We start from the raw sequence: 22872 nt of genomic DNA on the forward strand, positions 1-22872 counted from the left end.
TTTTACTTTAGTCTGATATATTTGCGTATATTAATTGATATTTATTTTTCCCCGTTTTATAAATTATTCAGTTTCTTTATTGTTTAAACTACCAATATAATATTAAATATTAGGGGGACGATTTTGTGAATGCTTTTTAGAAATATTCTTTAGAATAAATTATTGTAAAAATGTTCTTCACAATAAATGTAAAAATTCTTGTTCATTTAAAATAAAATTCGAGGTTTTTTAATATTTTTATTGGTTTTTAATCACGTTGGTTACAAACGAAATTCTACATGTCAAATAAATGTTTAGTTTCTCTCACGTTGCTAACTGTTAATTAAATTACGTACATCATATTTTTCCTCATTTTATTTTATAGATTGTATAACTTATTTAATATATAACAGCTACAGTTTACAATTCGAATTTTTTAACACTTTTTTTTCTATTATCTATCTAATAACAAAAATATTTGGATTACGATTTTATGAAATAGAAGTATTCTTCAGAAAAGATGAAAATTTCTTATTTATGTACTATAAAGTTCATGGTATTTGGATATTTTCAATATGTTCTTGATTTAGTTTCTCTTGATACACATAATCGAACAGATAATGCCGGAAACTCCTAATAATTTACTTTATGGTGTTTATATGATTACCACAACCTAAATTCTAAACGGAAGTACATTTATTTTAGTTTTTCCAATTAAATGTTTTAAAGACAACCTCTACAATGATAATGTTTATATTTCGCTACTAGGCTTCGTGTGAGGAAACCTAAGATTGAAAAAATCAACAAAGTTATGCTGGAATGGTTTAATCGTAGATTATTATGAAAATGAAAATATAAATGCTTTTGTCAAACATAAAGAGCTGTTTACTTGTGCATTAAAATAATATTTTTATATAATATAATACATAATAATAAAAATAATAATAATAATATTGTAATATGTATTAAGTAATACATCTTTAATAAGTTTTAAAATTTTTCATAGTGTACTTTTGCAGTATATTTTGTAATATCTAGATTAAAGCATACTTAACTACATGATAAATCCACATTCATAACTTTCTGTGTATGCATTTTATTTAAAAACTCGATTTTTTGTGACAAATCATGATTCGTGTTATCGAAATTCAACTGTATTTGGATATAATATTACCAAATATTTATTTTATCCGTTTTATAAATTAAATTTTATTATACATTCATTTACAGTAATATTTGTATGGTTTGGGTATTTGCAATCGGCTTTTAAACTTCATTCAACAGAAACAAAATTCTATTCAGAATAATATGTTAAAATCATTTGTTTGTTCACGCATTTGACATTTTGATCATGACATTTTTATATATTGTGGGAGATAAAATTTTTTTGAAATATATCCTAATACAAAGTGAAAATTTAGGTAATAATTATCTGATAATAATGAATAATTCTGTTAAATGTGTTACTGATTTTACAGTTTTAAATGTCAGCAGCATGTATGTGATATTTTTCATGCATAACAATATGGCAAGCTCAAAATTATTCCTAATCTCAAATCAATCGAAAATGTGTTATTTATCAGCTTGTTGTATCGTTGAACAATATTATACGTCTGATTTGGCTCGAAAGTGACCGTCGAATGGCCGCCTTCTGTACGTGTACGCGACCATTTTCCTCGACGCGCCTGTTACATAACGCTCGAAATGTCCGCGCTTAATTCCATGCTCCGTGGCCGCCGTTACGCTATAACAAATTTCCAAATCGGTGCGGCCGAACGCGATAATAGGAACATTATAATGAAATACTGACGAGAGTTTTTTTTTTCTCTATCCAGTTCCAGGCTTGAACCGCATCGGAAGAGCAAACAGCGACACACAAGGCAGCATGGTGAATAGTGGTTCCTACAGAGATCGAAATGAAAAAGCCGCTCTCACGCAGCAACAAACCAACGGCATCCGCAATGATCCATCCAGTCCCGTTACGGCGCCCGCTCCGGCCCAGTGTAAGTCCGACTGCAAGGGAACAGCTGATGTTGTTCTGCCCTCCGCGTCGGCCGTTATCGAACCGAAAATGTCCACGGAGAACGATGCCACAGCCGCGACGGCCCTAACTCCCGAAGACGATGGCGGCGACTCATCGCCGGCCGGCGCCGATGTCGACGTCGCCGTCGACAAAAGTGCGTCTGATGGTGACGGTGCCACGTTGGATAAGGTGCCGGGTGCACGACCCCCGTCGGACGGGGACGCGACCGACCCCAAGTTCAAACAGAATCCGTCGCGAAAACTGATTTGCCTCTACTGTGATCGTACGTTCGTCAGCGCCAATCTCCGTCAGAAGCACGTGGACAGGTGCCATTCGGCCAAACAAAATCGTCGGGTGTCGCCGCGTCAGATGCTCACCGCAACACCCTGTGTACACTGTGATAAGCTCAACAATACCGAGCACACCCTCAAGGATCTCTTTCAACATTTAACCACCGAACACTCTAACAAGTACTACGCCTGTACGCCTTGCGAGGAACGATTCCTCAACACCATCCAGCTAACAGAACACAATGCTTCCAATCATCCGCAGACCGTCGTCACCACACCAGAAACAGCCAAGCTGAACCTCACCGAAGATCCACCCGAGGAGGTCATACCGCAGAAGGTCACCAGGAGCCGCTTAAAACAAACCGAATCGCCGATGCAGCCGGAAAAATCCAAAGTACCCGCCACCGGCAGGAAGAACACCAAATTCAAAGACCTCCGTAACAAAAAGTTCGCGGTCAAATCATCTCGGATAGCCATCAAGCGGAGCACGAGGCTCCAGGCCAAGGTGCCGCCCGAAAAAACCAAAATACGACGGACGAAACAATCGGATCGCAAACAAAAACAGGCGGAGCCTCCCGCAACCACCAAAGCGGCCGACAAAACCAACAAATCGAATGTGCCGTGCGTCAACCCGTATCCCGAATTCGACAGCTTCTTCCGCGTGAAAAAGATAACGGACCATTCCATTGATAATTTAAAAATTAGTTCCTTAACGTTCGACGATGTGTTCGACAAGGCGTTCTTCAACCGAATCAAGTGCAATATCCAAGAGAACCTGCTCCACCACATCGATGGTAAGCTGTTCAAGAACGAGGAGTCCGAAAGTCGCATCTCGAATTTTGAAAAGACCCAACAAGAAGTACAAAATCCCAGCTCCGAAAACTATGGTTGTGAACTGTCGTTGAACGCGGTGACGCCCGTCGCAGCTCTGTCGCTGAACTCCCAATTCGGCGAGGACTTCGAGTCGCAGATCGAGTACGGGTCGAAGCCGTCGAAAAAGAAAAACCAAACCAAGATCAAGGACGAGGTTACCAGTTACAAGTACGTGACCAGACGTAAATACCAAGCGAGCATCCTCGAACACAAGGAGAACCGTGACCTCAGCAAGCTGGACATGTGGACCCAGCTGGTGATCAAGAAAAGACAGCAGCAAATCGTCGACGACAAGAAAAGTGCCAAGGAAATCTTAGAGTACACCAACGGCGAGGAATACAAAAACAAAATTCGCAAGGAGGAGTTGAACAGGATATTGGACAGGAGAGGACCTTTCGAAGATCTCAGAGAAGAGGCCACGAAACAGGCGGCTTTGGACAAGCTCAACTCCAACTCCTCGGAGAGCATCAGCCGCGAAACGTTTTCAGAGGTGCGACAGGTGCTAAACGAGATACTTAACAAGGTTTACAGCATTTGCGACATCACACCAAAGCTCGAACCTGGCATTGCCTCGACCTCAACCGCCGACTCCGAAGTGAGGGAGATCCCAAGCTACTTAAACCTCAGGAAAACGTCCTCGCTGCCGGTCGACGGAGACGTCGACAAATCCGACAAAATCGCACTGATCTGCTCGTCGCAGGAAACCGAAAACTACGAATTACCTACGAACAGTGTACGCGAGAAAGACGAGTTGGTGGAGTTGACCGGGGAGTGGGCGCGTACGCGGATGTACTTATGTGCGGCCTGCGGTAAGAAAATCTCCAACATGAAGCAGCTGCTGGAGCACAAGAGCGTTTATCACCAGAACGTGTGGGTGCAGCACTACGAGCTGGTAGGGAACCAGAGCGAGCTGTACAGGCACCTCAGCATTCCGGGCTTGGGGAAAGTGGGGGTCGTGGAGGATAGTGTGCAGTGCAAGGTGTGGAAGAGGAGTGATGCGCGTATGTGTTCCAAGTGTGGGAAACAGTGCAATAGTCTGGGCGAGTTGCACAGGCATATTTTGGAGTGCGGTGGTGATTGGACGTGGATGTTGGCCAGGAAAAAGTGCAAATATAGACCGTTCGGGGCGAAGTCCAGGAGGAAAAGACGTGGTAAGTAATATTTATTTTTCGTTTTAATCACAAGATTACTGTAAAAATTACGCGTTCTTTTAACTCACTGAATACATAAAACTTTCAGTGTAATTGGTCAAGATCTTTGAATCTGTCCTATTCTCTTTATTCTTTTTATTTTATTACCGACCAATCATTCCAATCTGAATCATCTATTCATATAATAACTTATAAATTAAACCAAATATAGCCATTTAATCCGGAACGTAGGCTTTCAATTTCACAATTTTTCGATTAAACCTATCTATTTTTAAATTTAAGTTCTTTTTGAATGGATTTTTCGATCAATTTCATCCTAAGGGTTTTCAGTTGGATTGAGGTCTGGCCTTTGTGCTGTCCAAGACATTACACGTACTCCTTGAGAAGCGATCCATTCTCTAATTAACTTCTGGGTTTCGGATCGTTATTGTACTGGAAGGTTCAACCTAAACTCATGTTATTATCGGCCAATGGAAGCATATGATTCACCAGAATCACGAAACGATCCATTATCCCGTCTATCTTAACCGGCAGGCCCATGCCAAACCTGGTAAAACATCCCTAAATCATAATGCATCCTTCATCAGTAAGTCTAGAATACTTGGGATTATACCTTTCATAAATTGGTCTTCTCACCCATAAAATGCCAACAGATTGTATTAATGGGAACCGACTCTCATTGGAAAACAAAATTGTTTCTCCAGTTCACATGTTCTCTTGCAAAAAGTAGTTTCGCCGCTCTATTTGCTGATTTTCTACCATAGAGACCAGTTTCTTTTAGTCTTCATTTTGTGGCACTCACCGACACAGTGACTTAGTTTATTTCTTGATTTATAAGGGATGCGCTGATAAAAGGGTCGTGTTATCCACGGTTCTGTCAGTCTTGCTCTTTACATCAATTTTGGGAAGTCTTTCCAGTGTAGGCCTTTCTGTTAAAATTGAAAATCGTCCTCGAAATGATCAACTTGTTTATATTCAAATCGGCTGCAATTTTACTCTGCTTTTTACCATTCCGGAATTTTTCTACAATTTGTTCTTTAATTTGTATCGATTAATGGATACAGAAATAAATTATAAATTCAACTGTATTGTTTGGTTCCTGTTCTTATGAACCCTGTTCGAAATAAAAAGTTATATGAAAACTATGTAAATAAAGATATCCGTATCTAAAGGAATGTAAGAAATGTTTAAATATTTAATAATCATAAAATTAATTTGAATTAAAAAGAATAGTTCTTTTAATAAAATGATTGTTTTTTATTTGTTACTCTATATATGATCGACAGTGTAGGCTTCTAATTTAATATTATGATTCTTCTTTCGAGACTCTAATAAGATGTATGGTCTTGTTTTGTCATGAGAAACTCCTCTTTGAGCAAGTTTTTCATTAACTTGGTCAATTTTCTAGCAGTATATTTATAGTTTCATTGACCATTTGACCTGTCCATGATAAACTTTTCAAAATCTTTCTTATATTAAGAGATTTCAAGTACTCTTCCATAAGGTTTATCAGTTTTAACACGTTATTCAGACCAGCAAGAACTGTCGTAAATAACTCATTTTTCGTCGTATATAACAATACGATCAATAAAAGGCTCACATATGTTGCGTGCAAGGGGAGAATTTTCAATTGTCAAAGCCTAATTTTGTTATCCTTACTTAATTCATGTAGAATCCATTTGTTAAACTTTTCGGGACAGTTTAATGACGGGTTTATTTGCAAATTTTCACGAATTATAGCATTTGACACACCATTTGTGACATAAAAAATGTTTTAACTGTAACGTAGTAAAAAGGCAAATGGTAGAATTAGAAATAACATAAAAAGCATAGTTTGACAAAATTTGGGATTAGATAGTAAGTAAATAAGTAGTTCTTTTCTCATATTTCCATAACTTGTGGTGCATTTGTGTTTAAATTTACTATATATTGTCCTAAAATATCTACCTATAGTTCAATATAATAACTTATTCTAACTGTTACACTAGTATAGATATCCTGGGGTTTCTTCTCTTTTTCTCGCCCTATTGTCTACTACACTAATATTATTATATAACATTATTTAAAACAATTAAGTTTTATATACTTAGTTTATTTCTAATTCACTGTATTGAACCGCATAATTTCAATAAATAGACAGCTTACACAAAATTTTTACTTTTGGACCTAAATTAGCTCATAAAAACGCCTATATTTCAGTACTAAGAACACTTCGAAATTGCCAGAAATAATCGTTTAATGTGAATGAGAACAGCACCCATTATTTTTCGAACTACATTTTTTTTCTTTTGACCATTCATGGAGCCCATATAAAAAAGAAAGGAAAAGAGGAATTTTTGTAAAAATGTAAAAATTTTGGATTCAATAGCCCCAGCCCTTGAAACTCAGAGCGGGGTCTAACTTTATGGTAAAGCTACACTTTAAAAATAAAAAAGCGGTTATTTTTTGAGCCCAAAATTAGTCACATTCATTGTTATGCCGTTTTGGCGAAGTGCGGGGTGCAGCTTTTCTCACCTCGAAATTAACCCATAGAGTCCGATATTCCCATATAATTGTTAACTCGTTTTGGCAAAGTGCAGCGTGCAGCTTTTCTCACGAATGTAGGATATGTTATTTTAGGATAGATCATACCAAATTATATACAAAATGTTTGAAATTTAAATATTAAAAAATTATTACGATTAACTTATTAAAAATTTTCACAAATACTAGAAGGAATTCCTACATACCTCATACTACGGGAATTACTACAGCTTTGATATTAAATTAGTACGCCCATTTATCCTTTGCTGAGAAGGAATGAAAATAAACAAAAATAAATCGTTTATCAAATGGTTCTCGTATAATTTCGTTTGATTGACTAAATTGACACATGAAGTGTGTTCTAAATATAAATATGTGGGATTCACGGAGCTAATCCCATTTCAATTGCAATTTGCGTTCTAATTAAGAAACAAATTTATAAACTACAGAATGATTTTGATAATTTGATCGTTAATTATATTTCAACTTCTGGATATATTTAAATATATATTTCAATGTTTTTTTAAAGAGAAGTCTTTTATTAATAATAATAGTAGTACTAAATCAATTACAATATGAGTCGATTTTAGGCCTCACACCGGCACATCGACTCAGCGTTGTTGGCTCAAAATGTCCACCACGGCCTTCCATTGGTACGCTGATATATTGGTTCTCTGCCAAAGCATTTTACTTGATTAAATTTCTTGCTAGTTTATTCTATAAAATACAAAATTAAATGATTCCAACATCACTTTCGTTATCTGCCATTGGAACTCCGATATATCGGCTCTGTGCCAATATTATTTACTTGATTTACTTGATTAAATTACTATCGAGTGTATTACTAGTTTTTTAAGTTTCTTCTTTTACGAAATATAAAATTAAATGATAGTTTACATAAATAACTGCAGTGTTGCCCATTTTCCATACATTAAGGGTAGATTCTTCTACATATTAAATAAATATATATAAACAGTTATTATTTTCTTATTATTGACAAATATGTATTTTTTCTACACACCATCAATATTTACTACCATTTTTTTCAACTACTGTGTGTATTTTAACAACGTGATTAAATCCCATTTCAAAATCCTTTCATGGAACATTCTTAACATTTGATGTGCTGGCATTTTCATTTACAAAACCCCTTTGAAACGTAAATAACGAGGAATATGTTTCTGTTAATTTGGCTTTTATATTATTCTGTGTAATTTATACATTTACCTTACGTGCAATTTATTTTTAATATATTCGTTTTATGCTTGTGTTGCCAATTAATGCCATTTGCAATGTATATGGAAAATAGAGGTTTTTGGTTAATTTGGGTAATTTATTACTTTTATAACATAATTACAAATAATTTATGTATAAATTAATTTGTGTTTTAGTTTTTTAAAAAAAGGAAAACTGTTTGAGATGGTGGAAAAATTGGTCTTGCCTTAAATCAAAAACCAGCAAAAAGATTTTAAATATAATTACGAAGATTATAAACTTTAGACACAGGCGTCCTCTTTGTTAATTGAAAAATAAGTATCAAAATCCATGGATCCTGTAACGCTTGTCGATAAAAATATATCCTATATTATATTGAAACTTGTTGATAATTTTCATAAATTCTAATAAATAATTAATTTTTATTGATTTGAAGACATTAATAATATATAAATTAATGGCCAATAGATTTAGTTTAGTCCCACTTTAATTATTAGCAGTTGAGTAGATAACTTCCCGAAAGTAATTTGTGATAAATAATTAACTGTTCATTATAATGAAAAAATTAAAATCAATTTTCAAATTAAATTTTTCATACCTGGTACGATCTACTGTCCTATGATATTTAGAAAAATATACAATTGGTTTCCACTTTTTATACCCTCTTAAAGGTCTTTGTACTGGAAATATTGTTTGATTGTTATAGAAATAAAATTTACAATATTATAATAAAATGTTTAGTTAGTTTCTTTAAAAGTTCTGGCACCACTGATATCTCAAATTAATTTAATTAAAATATACTCATCACAAAAAGTATCGTATAATGATTAACATAGGAAAAAAGATTAAAATTTAATGTAATTTTTACTAAAACCTTTTTATATTTGTGCATGATATCCTTTAGATGAATATAAATCACCATTTTAAATTCTGAAGTATAAAGAAAATATAAAGAAGAAAACAAAATTGTAATACTATGAAAAATTTTATTTTTATTTTAAAATTGTATACAGTACAGCTAATTTAAGTTTATAACATTTTAAAGAAATAATGAGCAATTTACATCTGAACAAACAGCCCAAACCAGGGCAGATCGCAACCATATGTAGCAGATTTGATGCGAATCAAACAATCCAGTGTTTCAAGGGTTGTAAAACGATTTAAAGAAAGAGGAGAGTTCACTAGAAAGCCAGTTCCTGGTCGTCCAAGGTGTACTATGCCTCTAGATGATTTTTATTTACGTATACAAACATTGCGTCTGTGGGATGTTACTGCTCGCAACTGCAAAACGATTTGTCCAGGGTCCCTAATATGTTAGGAGAATTTTGAGTCAGACCCAGAATGCCTGTTACTACATAGATGTTAACTAAGGAACACCTTGTGGCACGATTAAAGTTTGCAGGAGAACACATTTATTGGGATATTGGCAATATCCTTTTCATGGATGAGTTCAGATTTTCATTTTTCGGATCTAATAGACGCATTCTAGTGTACAAACGCAAAGATGAAAGATTTGCTCATTGTCACATTAGAGGAACCCGAAATTGTGAAGGTGTCTCTATTATGATATAGGGTACTATATGTTTTGAAGCGTATACGGAGCTAATAGTGTTCGTGGATCTCTGGCAGTTGATTGATATATAAAAGAATTTCTTGAAGAAAATGTAGTACCGTTTGTCCCTGTTATAGGCGATAATTATGTTCTTATGCACGACAACACTCTCTCGCACGTTGCCAGAATAACTTTAGACTACTTGCGAGAGGTTGGAATTCTAGTTTTAGATTTGCCAGCAAATAGTTCAGATCTAAATCCAGTTGAGCATGCTTGGGAACTCCTTCAGTGATGCATAAGAACTCGTAATATAGCTGCACAGTCTTGATAAACTGGGAGACGTTTTAAATAAAGAATGGGAAAATTTGGATATGGACTACCTTAAAAGTCTTATAAGGAGCCTCCACATAGAATGGAGAATATCATTAAAGCCAGAGGCGGTAATATGATTCAACTGGCGTCTGAAGTGATTTTGGTGATTTACTGTCATTTTTATTATTTTACTGGTTTTTCTTTAATTTTTTCTTAAAATTCTTATTGATTAAAATTTTTGACTGTCATATTACTTTATTAAATTATATATCAATCAATTTAGTAGAATTCACACTTTTAAGGAAATTTATCAAAAATTTAAGAAACTCCAAACTTTCAATATATTGTTTTTTTTTATATCTTCCAAAAGACAGAACGGAATGAAATGTAAAAAAAGTTTACGTGACCTTAATTTTGCCCTTAAATTTCATATATTATAAGAAATATAATAAGTACAGTATTAAATTGTGTTGAACATTCAAAATAGTTCATAAAGTATATAAAAAAAAATGTTTTTCAACATTATTTAATTTGTGGTGGATGCGCCGGATCCATCTATTGTTGCCAATTTTTATTTTTAATTTTTCTTTAGTAAATGCTGTTTCAGTAAATAAATCTATACATTTAGCATAATAAATTTGACGAATGTGTCTCAAGAGTGAGAGAAGTGTTACAGCCACTGCCATGCTCTTTGCAACAGTTTGTATTGGTTTTCATAAAAATCCTTAAAAAAATATTATTTAAAAATAGTAATAAATACCAACTGATTTAACTTCGTATGCAAAGCACATCTAGTACACTTTATTTTAAATATAAAAATTGATTCATATATAAGTCACCATTGTTGTTAATTAGTTATACAAAATTAATTTTGTTGATTAATTATTCCTGATATAATTTTTTGATGCTTTGCTAACTTCATGTTAATTGACGTTAATTAGTTCGTAATTAGTTGTAAAAAACAATTTGTCGTTTCTATCTTAAGATGTAAAAAAAACTTGAATAGAGACTAATTAACGACAAATTATTATTATTAAGTCAAAAAAATTACACTCAAAGACATTTTTACGAATGATGTTTTGATAAGTTCATATGTATGTTTTTAGTTGTATGAAGTAATTTCACTGACATTAATTATTATTATGTTTAACTTTAAATAATTCTCACTTTAAATCAGAGAGTAGAACGTAATTAAAATTAAATGTATTAACACAGACAAAATAATTAGTGAATGCCGTAAGCGTAAGTTGTTGAGTGTTTAACATTTAAATAATTAACTAGTACACCACCGAAACTCTTAGACTTTGATATTTATATTTATCTTGCATTTTCTATATAAATATTTGTAGAACAAATAGTTAGTTGTTAAAATTCTTGAAATATGTAGTTGAGGTACTGATGTGAATAACATTGTGCTTCATATCTATGGCAACATCCTGCTGATGAACTGATGCTAATGCCGATATAGTTAAAATGCCAGATTTATGTAACACCTCAGTATTTTTATGACATATATAACGGTTAGATAAAACAAAATGTTTTCAAATTATTGTTGGAAATAACAATTTTTATGATGTACTCAAGAAACATGCTTCTTTTTTGTTACCAGTAAAACAGGAATTTAAGCTTTCATTTCGACAATCTGTAATTGTATCATATTGTGGATTCTTTATTATAACTACTTATAATAACTTTCATTTATTTTAAAGAAATTTTTATTTGTTCAATAAATTGAATATACAATACTTGAAAGAATAAATATATGTGCATAATTTTACATAACATATAATAACCATTTTTTATTTCTAAAAGCTTGATGTCAATGTACAATTTTATGTAAATTATAATTTATCATAAATTATAATATTTGTGATTGAAGGATTAAGATGTTCATTAAATTAGAATACAAAGATCTGAAAATTTAATTTTGTGATAGTTCTGGGCACATTTTTTGTTAAAATGAATTTTATTCAAATTTATGGTAGAAATTCACTTCTACGTAAATAAGTAAGTTTTTTGTTGAAGGTATTTAAAATACACACAGTAGGGACCATAATATTAGTATCTTATTAATATGCATTAAAAATGAAAACTATTTTAAGTGGATTCCAGTTTTTGTAATATTTATTGTCTCTTTTGTTATTATTAGTTCCACTATGCAATTTAAAATTATTCGCTATTTTATTTTATTTTTGGTTGGTTGGTCAAAATTATAGCAACTTTTTACTTATACTATTTCAATACTCTGTGTTGATTCAGTCCATTATTTACCAGCGGTTTTTTGCTTATTATTATTTAATGGACTGCAGAAGAAAAATTATAATTCAACCTCCCCAAGACCGAGATAAACTGGTATTCATTGCTAAGAGTTTACAGCTAAATATGTTAGTCATTTCCTGTATTAATAAAAAATAGATAAACTGCGATTGAGAAAAATGCGACAATGAATAAATAATTCGAATGTCAATAAATAGTCCATTCTTATTGTGAATTCAAATTAAAGCTCACCTGATGGAAATGTGTTTAAGGACTGTGACAAGAAGGTTAGGGGATAAGGGTTTGTTTGGCTAGAGACCTATAAAGAAAACCGTGTTTGCTGTTAGGAATGTAAATTCAATTTCGATTTGTTCAGGTCACGTCCACTAAGGCATGCAGCAATGAGGACGGGTAGCATTTAGTGATGATTTTACGTTTATAATAATTTATTTGAAAATGACAGTTGTTGAGTCGTACAGGGACAAGATTACATAAAAGGTTTATTGTACCCAATGTGAAACAGGGTGGTGGTTTAATTTAAGTAAAGGATGCTTCACTGTTTCTGGCTTAGGTCCCCTTCATCGTATACAGGAATATATTAAACAACACTTTACTTTACCACATATTCCAGCAATTCAAGAAGTATTTAGGAATATACGCATGTCATTTATTCGAACATTGTAGTTTAGATATGCTGAAATTATAAAGCAAAAAGAATGTTATATAAAAGTATTAATATTAAATTAAATGTTACTTCTTTATTCAAAATTGTTACTTCCTTATTCAAAAAAATATATGTTCAGTATTGGTAAAAAGTAGAACAACTTTTTTAAAATCCAAATAATTTTTGTATTGATTATATGAAGAAAAATATATATTAAAGGTTAACTTACTTTTATAAATTTAAAGTTTTATTACCATAGTACAGATAATTTGTAACTGGTATTTTCATTAATTCTACACTAATAGTTTGTCAAATATACTATTATATTATGAATAACTTCCAAACACTTTTTTTTCATGGAAAGCAACAGATAGTCACTAACATTTAGATTCATGTTTTGTCAGGTCTCCTACAGGATCTTACTAATTACTATATTTTTCGTGTCATTTACTATCTCCCATAAGTTTGATCGGGAGATTGAGATGGCCAGTTCATAATATTAATTTTTTTACTTAAAAACCACTGCTTCAAATTTAAAATCCAATGTAAATGGGCCCTGACAAACTCAAGTTTGATATTAATTTTGCTCTCCCTGGATTGTGAGAACGATTACAATCCGAGATTTTAATTCGGAGTAATATTTCTTTCCCCGAAGCATATTAAATCAGTTTACTTAGGTGAACATTGTAAAACTAAAAATTATTGTTGATTTTGTAGGAATTAGTTTTATTTAGTAAAAAGTTACTCTATTTTTTGCCAGCCGAATATTTAGTTTTTTGATTTGTAGCAAACAAAATTACTTTTAATATCAGAAAAGTTCACCGATATGTTTGTATATATTACATTCTTAATTGGTATAAATTATATTAGATTTGTATATATATTTGTAGCAATTTGTATATTTTTAAAGTTGCTCTACTTTCTGTCAATACTGAAGCATTTTATAGAATAAAAAAATATTATTTTTAGAAAAAAGTATAAAACATTAGGGAATTGATATTAGTTTAACAGTTCTCAATAAATAAAATAGTTATAGCCATATAATTTTAAAAATTTATCTATAATTATGACCACTACTGTATATCCTAATTAAACTAGTTTAAGGTAATTCGATGTTGTGTTGAACACAAAAATCATATCCATTATTTTTTGATTTGTGCCATTCATCTAGATAATGATTAATTTGTGTGCTATTCCTTTCGAAATTACAAAGATGAATAAATTATCCATTCGTCAGATCATTTGTTCTGATCGGAAGGAAAAATAACCGAGTTATAATTGTAGTTCAAGTTTCTGACCATATTCAATCAAGTAATTTTTTCAACAAGAAATAACTATAAATTTTATATTTTATTTAAGTTTATTCAACTTATTTGTCATATATCCCATCCATCTGAACTGTATAGGGAACTTTGATTTAATCTTTTACGTTTTCTATCGACCAGATTTTCTTCTTTAAGAAACCGACGTTAACCTGACATGTGTTGTTCACTCCAAAAGCTTTAATATCTTCATCACTTCTTAGAAAAATCACAAATGGCTGAAGAGAAATTTAATCTTAATTGTCTTATTTGAATAGGGAAATTGACATATTTTGGTATGTGTATGCCTTAGAATGAATAAGAACTAATTGAATATTGTGAGTCGTACTTGTCAATTGCACTGCACTGTAATAGCAATGCAAGTCATTTTGACGTAATTGAGACATTTGTATTGCCTAAAAACTTGTTAACAACTTCCTGGAATGCTCTATATTGAACTATTTTCAAACATTAATTAGGTGTATTATCGTTATACAATATAAATGACCTGAAGACTAATTTAACTCTCTGATATTATTGTTATTTTTATTTCGATCCAAATAAATTAAGTACCCTTGCGTTCATAATTTACTCACATTTCTAACAACATATCACTAACGTCAGTCTTGCATTTAATTGTGAACTCTGATATAAATAAAATGAAACAAAAAACAAGTTTTTAATTATCTGGGTGAATGGTTAAAATAATAAAATTGAAACTAATATGATTTTTATATTCTTTGTACCTTAATCATCTTAAAAATTTAATAAGAGAAGTATAATAATTAATTGTAATTCTATGATCAGGATTAATTTTAAAACCTATGAAGATCTTAATTCGTGTCTTAATAATCCCAAAACATTCTGAATTCCTAGAATTACTTAAATGTTATAGGTAGTACTTAATTTCGTATTAGATAGTTTTCAGCTAACGTAATGTAAAGATGTGGAAATGCCTCTGGGTTTTCTGGGTCATCGTAATAAACGTTATTAAAACCATCTTTCGACTATCTCATTGTTCACCAGCCAACACTTCTGTAATCGCCAAATAATAAAAACCTGAAAGGTCCCTTGGAACTCTAAACTGCATTTAATCTTTTTCTCCAACTTAAGTTCTAAAGCGCTAACAATAAGTGATAATACTAATAAAATTTCCTTTTTTAATTCAGTATGTGCAATGCGACTTTATTTAATACGTTGTGACACCATTTATTAACATTTTGTTTAATATTAAGTGTTAGATCAATTAAATATTTCTTCCTGTGCTACATGTTTGATAATTTCCCATCGATTTTTACAATTTCACTCGGATTTTGTTCAAGAAAGTCATGGACAAATAATATCATTAAGAATTAAATTACTAATAGTTGATAGTCATGATTTTACTAAAAGTAATATGCTATTAAATATTTTACCCTGTATTACATGCTGGGCTATAAATACTTTTGCTTATATAATTCATATTTATAAATAAACTTTGTAGAATTACTAAAAGGTGATGATCATGATATTACTAAAAGTAAAAAGTAATAAATACTTCAGCTTTTGCTGTGTGATGGATAATTGGACTATTCAGTTTTTATAATTTAAAGACTGTTGCCAAATTTGGCTGTTGGAATTATCACTTGGATTTTGTGACAGAAAGTCGTAAACAAAATTGGTGATATAAAAAAATGATAAAATAGTATTGCTTATAAAATTAATATTAATATATAAACTTAGTAGAATTACTAAAAGGTGATAATAATGATATAACTTTGGCCAAATTTTAACGATAAAAACTATTAAAATCTTAACTACAACATTTAATCCTTGATGTGATAAAATTCTTATTGCTTATATAATTAATTTGCATAAATATATTTTGTAAATTATAAAATGGTGATAATCACTGATATTACTATACTAAATGTTTCATAACTGGACCATTCAATTTTTGCAATTTAAACTGTGTTGTCGACTTCGACTTGCATTTTATACCAGAAAGTTATGGTCGATGTTGATGGCATTAAAATTGTTTGAAATTTAAAATTAAAATCTTGATGTGATAAAATACCTATTGTTTATATAATTAATGTTCATTATTAGAATATAAAAATCACTGATAATACTATTACTACTAAGAGCAAAAACTAATTAAACGCTTTTTTATATGCTACATGTTTGTGATTAAAATTTTACAATTTATACAGTGTTACCGATGTGTACTCTAAAAATTTGTGTTTGACTTTTTGCCAGTAAGTAGTTGATTAAGTTGCTAATATCAATAAAAACTGTTATATGTTATATATAAAATTTAATCCAGGATATATAATGTAAATTATATAATTTTAATATAATAGTGCATTTATATTTCCTGAATAATGTCTAAAAGGTGATAATCACTGAAATTACTAAAAACTGTTATAAAGGCATCGCCTCTTTTATTTCGTTCGATAATATTTGTTTGCCAATGCGCGCCTTTTATGACCGACATAAAATGAACGACGAGAAACTTTACGAGCCTTCCACACAATAAAACTAACTTGTTATGGATTTGTCACGTGCATACATTTTTAATAAGCTTTTCATAAATATAAAAAGAGCAACAATAATTTAATTTCCTAAATTATATTGCCATTGTGTCGCTTTATATTATTTTTTAAAAAATCTGTCTGTTAAAAATGATGATGTTCAATTAAAGTGAAAAACAATCATAGTAGTAAAACGGAATAGTTAATGAACAGATTAATGAAATCAAGATCGTTACATCACATCGAATTAAAAAACTGTGCCTACTACCGAGTCTATTTATATCGTCGGAATTAAATTGTGGTGAAGGCGAGTGCGATCGGATCATTTATGATGGAATTCGTATTATCTCGACGGCGCAATTAATGTCGCACACAATGTGGAAAAACTACACGCGATTAGACAAGGCTGGAGCTTTCTAATGGGACAATGCATGAAAAATAATAATTAGATGACAAGACTTTATGTAAACATACAATAAGTATAATTTATATATGCTCATATATGCTCATATGTTACGTTGTTATTATTATATAGATATTATTAATTCTTCAAATGACACTTACAGTAGCAGAAAATAAGTGTAGAATATGCATTTATTTGTTAAATGATAATTTACTGCAATGCGGTCCATTAATTATAATGATAATTTTATTCATAGATTTTTTATTAAAAAAAATCAATTTAGTCTGGTAAAATGGTATCTGGTATGGTATATTATAATATTTCTAAAAAATTAAAATTAAGTCATATTTTTTAATACCTTGTGACATAACTTTTGACTTTTATCACTGCTATAGGCATAGAATCTATCAGTCTCTGCAATGTGTCAACATAAATTTGTTGCCACTACTACTGTATGGTTTGATTTTGATATTTTTTGGTCGGATGCGACGGTTTAATATTTACAAAGACCAATAGGATTTAGATCGGGGAACTCAGAAGGCTATTCAAGCACAGTTAAGTTTTTCATTAGAAATCATTTTAATCATTTTAAACGTGTGTTTGGGATCGTTTTTTGTTCAAACATCCAACGAAATGGGATCTCTTCCTCGGTAAATGGAAACATGTTGTTTTTCAGTGTGTCCCTGTATTGAAAAGATCTACTTTAACCTCTATTTGAATCAAGGGTGTAACTTTGGATCGACATAATGCTTCCGCCAGCATGTTTAACCGTAGGAATTTGGTATTTTAAATGGTGTCGTTGCCTCACAGGCCGTCTCACAAATGTTCTACCAGATCCAAACATATTAAATTTATGGTCTTCGCCCCAAAGGACGGTGCTCCATTTTTCTTGATTCCAAGACACGAGGGATTTTGCAAATCCCAGACGGGACGCTCCGACATCTAGATTAAATTCTGTCAAAATTTCCTCCGTGATTTGTCTTGATGTTTTGTTAAGGTCTTTGAGGGAGGGACTTTTCATAATTTTGTCTATCTTGGGAGTGGTTTTTCGTGGACGTCCTGGTTTGCGTCGATTTTTAACATCACCTGAATGCGGAATTTGTTTAACAGATATGAAAAATCCCAAAAGATGAAAATTCGATTTTTAAAAAAATTCGATACTTTTTTCCACCACTGCTTATCCTGAATATTTAATAGTATACTATTAATTGCATTAGTTTACACAATATGAGAAATCTTGTACGTATTCTCAGAATATGTTACAGAGTAAAATACTTCGTAGAATTCGAATAAGTTAACGCCTGTTTTTGACATCCGTAGAATAATAATATTTATGCAAATATTGCAATACATGAGTCACATATTGCCTGTAAAAGCGGTATTTCTTATGAGAATTTGTTCTATTTTTTTAAGTTTTAGATGAACATTTTAATTTACTTTGTGACTTAAATATTCTAATTTTCAAGCACTAAAAATCACACACAACAAAACATAAGTCCAGAAGAATAGCACACATCTTCTCGTTAAGTAGGAAACGCACATCTAATTAAATGTAAGCAAAATGTTTTATATTTTATTTAAAATAATTACACTGCATTCTTCCTCCCATTATTTATTTTATACTTAAATTAAAATAATTAATATTTTGTGGAGTACCCTTTGTTAACCACATGTAAATCTTACAACTCTCCAATTAATAACCACAATTAATCTAAATTTGATGACTTTTAGTGTTTTAATCGAGATTATGTGTCATACCATAAGTTGTCAATTGTATTTAGATCCGAATTTTACGCTGCTCAATCGAGAATCTCAACATTTTTAGCATTTAAACAACTTTGAACAACTTTGTATGCGTGCTTCATATCATTATCATGCATCTCAGGATGTCTCTACACACGAAACGGCCCATTTTACTTTAATTTTTTGAAATCGTCCTATATCATGCCAAAGAAAGAAATCCCAAATCAAAACTTTTGCTTCCAAGCACTCTTCGTCAAAATTGTGGAGGTTAATTAATACATTTTTGTGTAAACATTTAGACATATCTGAATATTATTTTTTGATACCAATGGTTTCTTCACTGAAATATACCTAATCTTGCAAGTTTTTTTAATTCAGTTGACGTCTAACAATGTATAACAAGAAAGGATGTCGTTTACTGATTTTTATAATTTGTCTGTCAATAAAAGTTTTTTTTTTCTCTTATTGTATTTTCAATTTAGTGTGTTGTTTCATATTTGTTAATAAGCTTATAAGATAATATAATAAGACAAATATAATGTCAGTTATGTTCACTATTTGTGTAGAAAAGTATAGTGGCTGAATTTTTTTGTACTTATACTCAGTTTCTCGTATAGTTGTCAAGCATTAATCTTTGGTAATGTACTTTTAAGAATTCGTTGACCACATATATAATGGTGGCCAGAGAAACAGCTCGTATTACTATTTAATGCTAATTAGAATATGTCTTCCTTTAATTAAAAATATTGTATATTTTATTTAAAATAATTTACAGTATATTCTTTCTACAATGTTATACCTAAATTAAAATAATCCCTACTTAAACAGATTATAATAGGCATAGAATCGGTCTCACAAAATTCCCAAAAATAGTTAAACATATAATAACTGAATGTGAACAATTCCGAGAAGAAAGAACCAACAACAACAACAACATACCCTACAAAATCCAGGAAATCTTGCTAGAAAGATTATCAGTTACCATAGTTAGTTACTCAAATTAAATATTAAACAAAATTCATGTATAATGTGTTTGGTCACAGAAATAGCATATATTTAAAATTTATATATTTATTAAATAATGTATATATAATTCGAGACGTAACTGCAATTAATCAGCACAATTCATCTAAACATGATGGTTTTTGTTTTAATCAAGACTTTCGTTCCATACGCTTTTAATTGGATTTGGATTCGGGTATTACGTTGGTCAGTCGAGAATTTCGATAGGATTATCTTTTACTGTTTTGGAACAACTTGGAACGAATGATTCGAGCCATTATCAAGTATAAATATTTATAACAGGTAAATTATTAGTAAATGGTCCTATTATATCTCTCATAATATCTTTTTACATAAAATGGTCTATGTTACTATAATAGTACTATACTATGCCAACAAAAGGAACTCTAAACCATAACATGTCCTCCAGTGTGTTTCAAAGTTTTTGTAATATATCTCGGATCAAAACTTATTTTCAGGATGACGAACGTATTATTTACCATCTGACCAAAATTCTGGATGATAATTAATAAATATTTGTACAAACCTCACTTTTATTCGAATATTTTTTTTTGATAACAATAGTTTCTTTACAGGAATACATCAATTTTATTTCTGTACATTCATTGATATTGTATGACTCAATTAATTCATTTTTTTGCCTAGTAGACAAGCAAGGATTTCGTTTACTAATTATTCCAATTTGTCCGTCAATAAAAGGTGTTGGTCATTTGTTACGACGTTTTCTTAGTACATTTTCAAATGTGTGTTGTTTCATATTTGTCAATAATATTGTAAATTACTTTTCCGGAACATCTTAAGCTTTTCTCTAGAGTGCAATGATTCTTTCTTTCCACTGGAAATAATCCTACTAAGAATAAATTCTTGCTATTAAGAGTATTGTTAAATAGTGTTACAAAATATAAATTTATTTGAATGTGTTATTTCTATGACCAATCAAATCAGACTAATATGTGCGTTTAAAGTAATATATGACATTTTTAAGATGTGTGACAAAAAAAGACCTATAGAATATTCATATATGTTATATATACTTATTGGATAAATTTTGAATTAAATCTTTTATGAAACATCTTATAAATTGTTTAGTTTGTGCTATTCTCTGGTCACGATGATCGTTTAGGGGATTTAGGGTTATAATTAACCCATCAAAAGCCGAAAATTTATAAAGTGTATAGGGTTAGAATTAACCATGTAATAATCAACGAGAAACATAGAAATCTTAAAATTTAAAAAGCCGAGGACTCATATAGTTGTCATTTTGACATAGTGGGGTTGTGTTTTATACACTACACAAAATTGCTGACGAAGTAAATAAGTAACCGATTATTTTTGGAGCAAAAAAATTATGTTTTTTTTTTGAGTCATAATTGCCTGAAATTCTTGTGCTGTGAACACAGTCTGTTGTATAGAATTAATAGTGTAAGCGCAATAAGAAAAATACTTTATATAAAAATGTAACATTTAAAAGACGGCCATTATTGTTTTGAACTAAAATTTTTTTTCTTTTGATATTTCTTGTGCTCATAACTGCAACTGAAATGTCTGTACTGTAAAAACATTGGATTCGATAGACCTCTTTTTAGTATTATAAGAAGAATAGGAAATTTTCAAATAGTTTATTTGTAAGATTGACAAATCGGTAGAAAATAGAATAACTTATAACTTAAGAAGTTAGGAAGAAACGTTCGATCTTCCACCTTGCTATTGATGATCAATTTTACGTTAATAATACGTTAATAAATACATTATTTAAATATAAATTATAAATGCCACACTGCAATGTAAAGTAGAATTTAAACCCACATTAATATTATAACGAATATATCAATTATTTAACCAAACAACAACAAGGAAGTAAATTTGAATAATGCAAAATTTCAAACGTAATTTCAATCAATGTTATTTAGTGTATTGTTGTATTTGATTTATACAAAATTGCAAACATAACATCTATTAGGTAGTTATTTTTGAAGTGTAATATTTTGTTTAGTTAATCAGGATTTATTTTCAATAAAAGCGAAATTACCAACCAATTATATCTGCTTTAATTAAATTTTGAACCATTTCAAATAGCACATTTATAATGGAATGGCGCTAACACAATTATTCCTTTTGTTTTTGTTTATCACGGTAATTTAACTCCATTGGAAAGTGTAAATTGAAACAGATATTTTGTTTGGTTTGCAGTGTAGTTTAAATTACGAACGAAAATTACTTTATTTAATAAATTTCAACTTGACATATTATTAATTTATAAAGAGTAATTTAATTAGATTGAAGTAAATTGTAAATTGTATTTTGTGGTCTTGATTTCCTTTTTAGTTTTTTTATTAAATATTTTTACTTTATACTTTAACAAATTGAAATTCAAAATGTTTCTTTATTTTATAAAGCATCAAGAAAATAAAAGTGGTAATAAACAATAAAAATATTTTATTTTTATTGTTATAAAATTTCATATTTATTTTTTTAATATCCTACATAATTATTGTTATATGTTTAAAATGAAACTGACATGAATCGACTTAAAAAGATTACTCACCACATAACATTTATGCTGTTATCAGATGAATCTTCATTAATGAATATACACATAAAGGTTCCGTTGTTACGCCCTGATTTCGTTACTGTGAATTTTAAACATGTTTGTTTTTAATTACATCGAATTATTGATTGATTTGAATTTGATTATCGTCGGCTAGTAAATAAACAAGTTAAAATCACCTAAAGCAAATGATAATTATTAAATATATTAAGTTATATTAAATGTTTATTGATAACCAACAGATAAAATTAATTTTGAAGTTATTATATTTTAATGTACTGAAAATGTTAATTTATTTGGTTGTCTAATTAAAACTGAATATTACAATATAAATAAAATTAATAATATTTATATTTATTTTTCCAGGTTTAGTCAAGAGAAATCACCACGCAAATAAGACTGATCAACCTACAGAAAAGAAAACATACAAGAAGACTTTCGATGGTCCTAGACAGAGGCCAAGCGATGGTATATTTACTGACACATTTGCCAACTCAGAATTA

General features: G+C 30.5%; 1 protein-coding gene across 1 annotated transcript in view; it reads left to right on the forward strand.

Annotated features, from left to right (window-relative positions):
- LOC109596052 (uncharacterized) overlaps positions 1-22872 on the forward strand; it is a 58712-nt gene that overhangs the window by 23118 nt on the left and 12722 nt on the right. Inside the window, exons 2-3 of the mRNA XM_020011507.2 lie at positions 1815-4316; positions 22736-22837. Coding sequence (XP_019867066.2) covers positions 1865-4316; positions 22736-22837 — 2554 coding nt within the window. The 5' untranslated portion in view covers positions 1815-1864. The remainder of the gene's footprint in view (positions 1-1814; positions 4317-22735; positions 22838-22872) is intronic.

This window comes from Aethina tumida, chromosome 4 (assembly GCF_024364675.1).
Source record: "Aethina tumida isolate Nest 87 chromosome 4, icAetTumi1.1, whole genome shotgun sequence".
NCBI classification, from domain to species: domain Eukaryota; kingdom Metazoa; phylum Arthropoda; class Insecta; order Coleoptera; family Nitidulidae; genus Aethina; species Aethina tumida.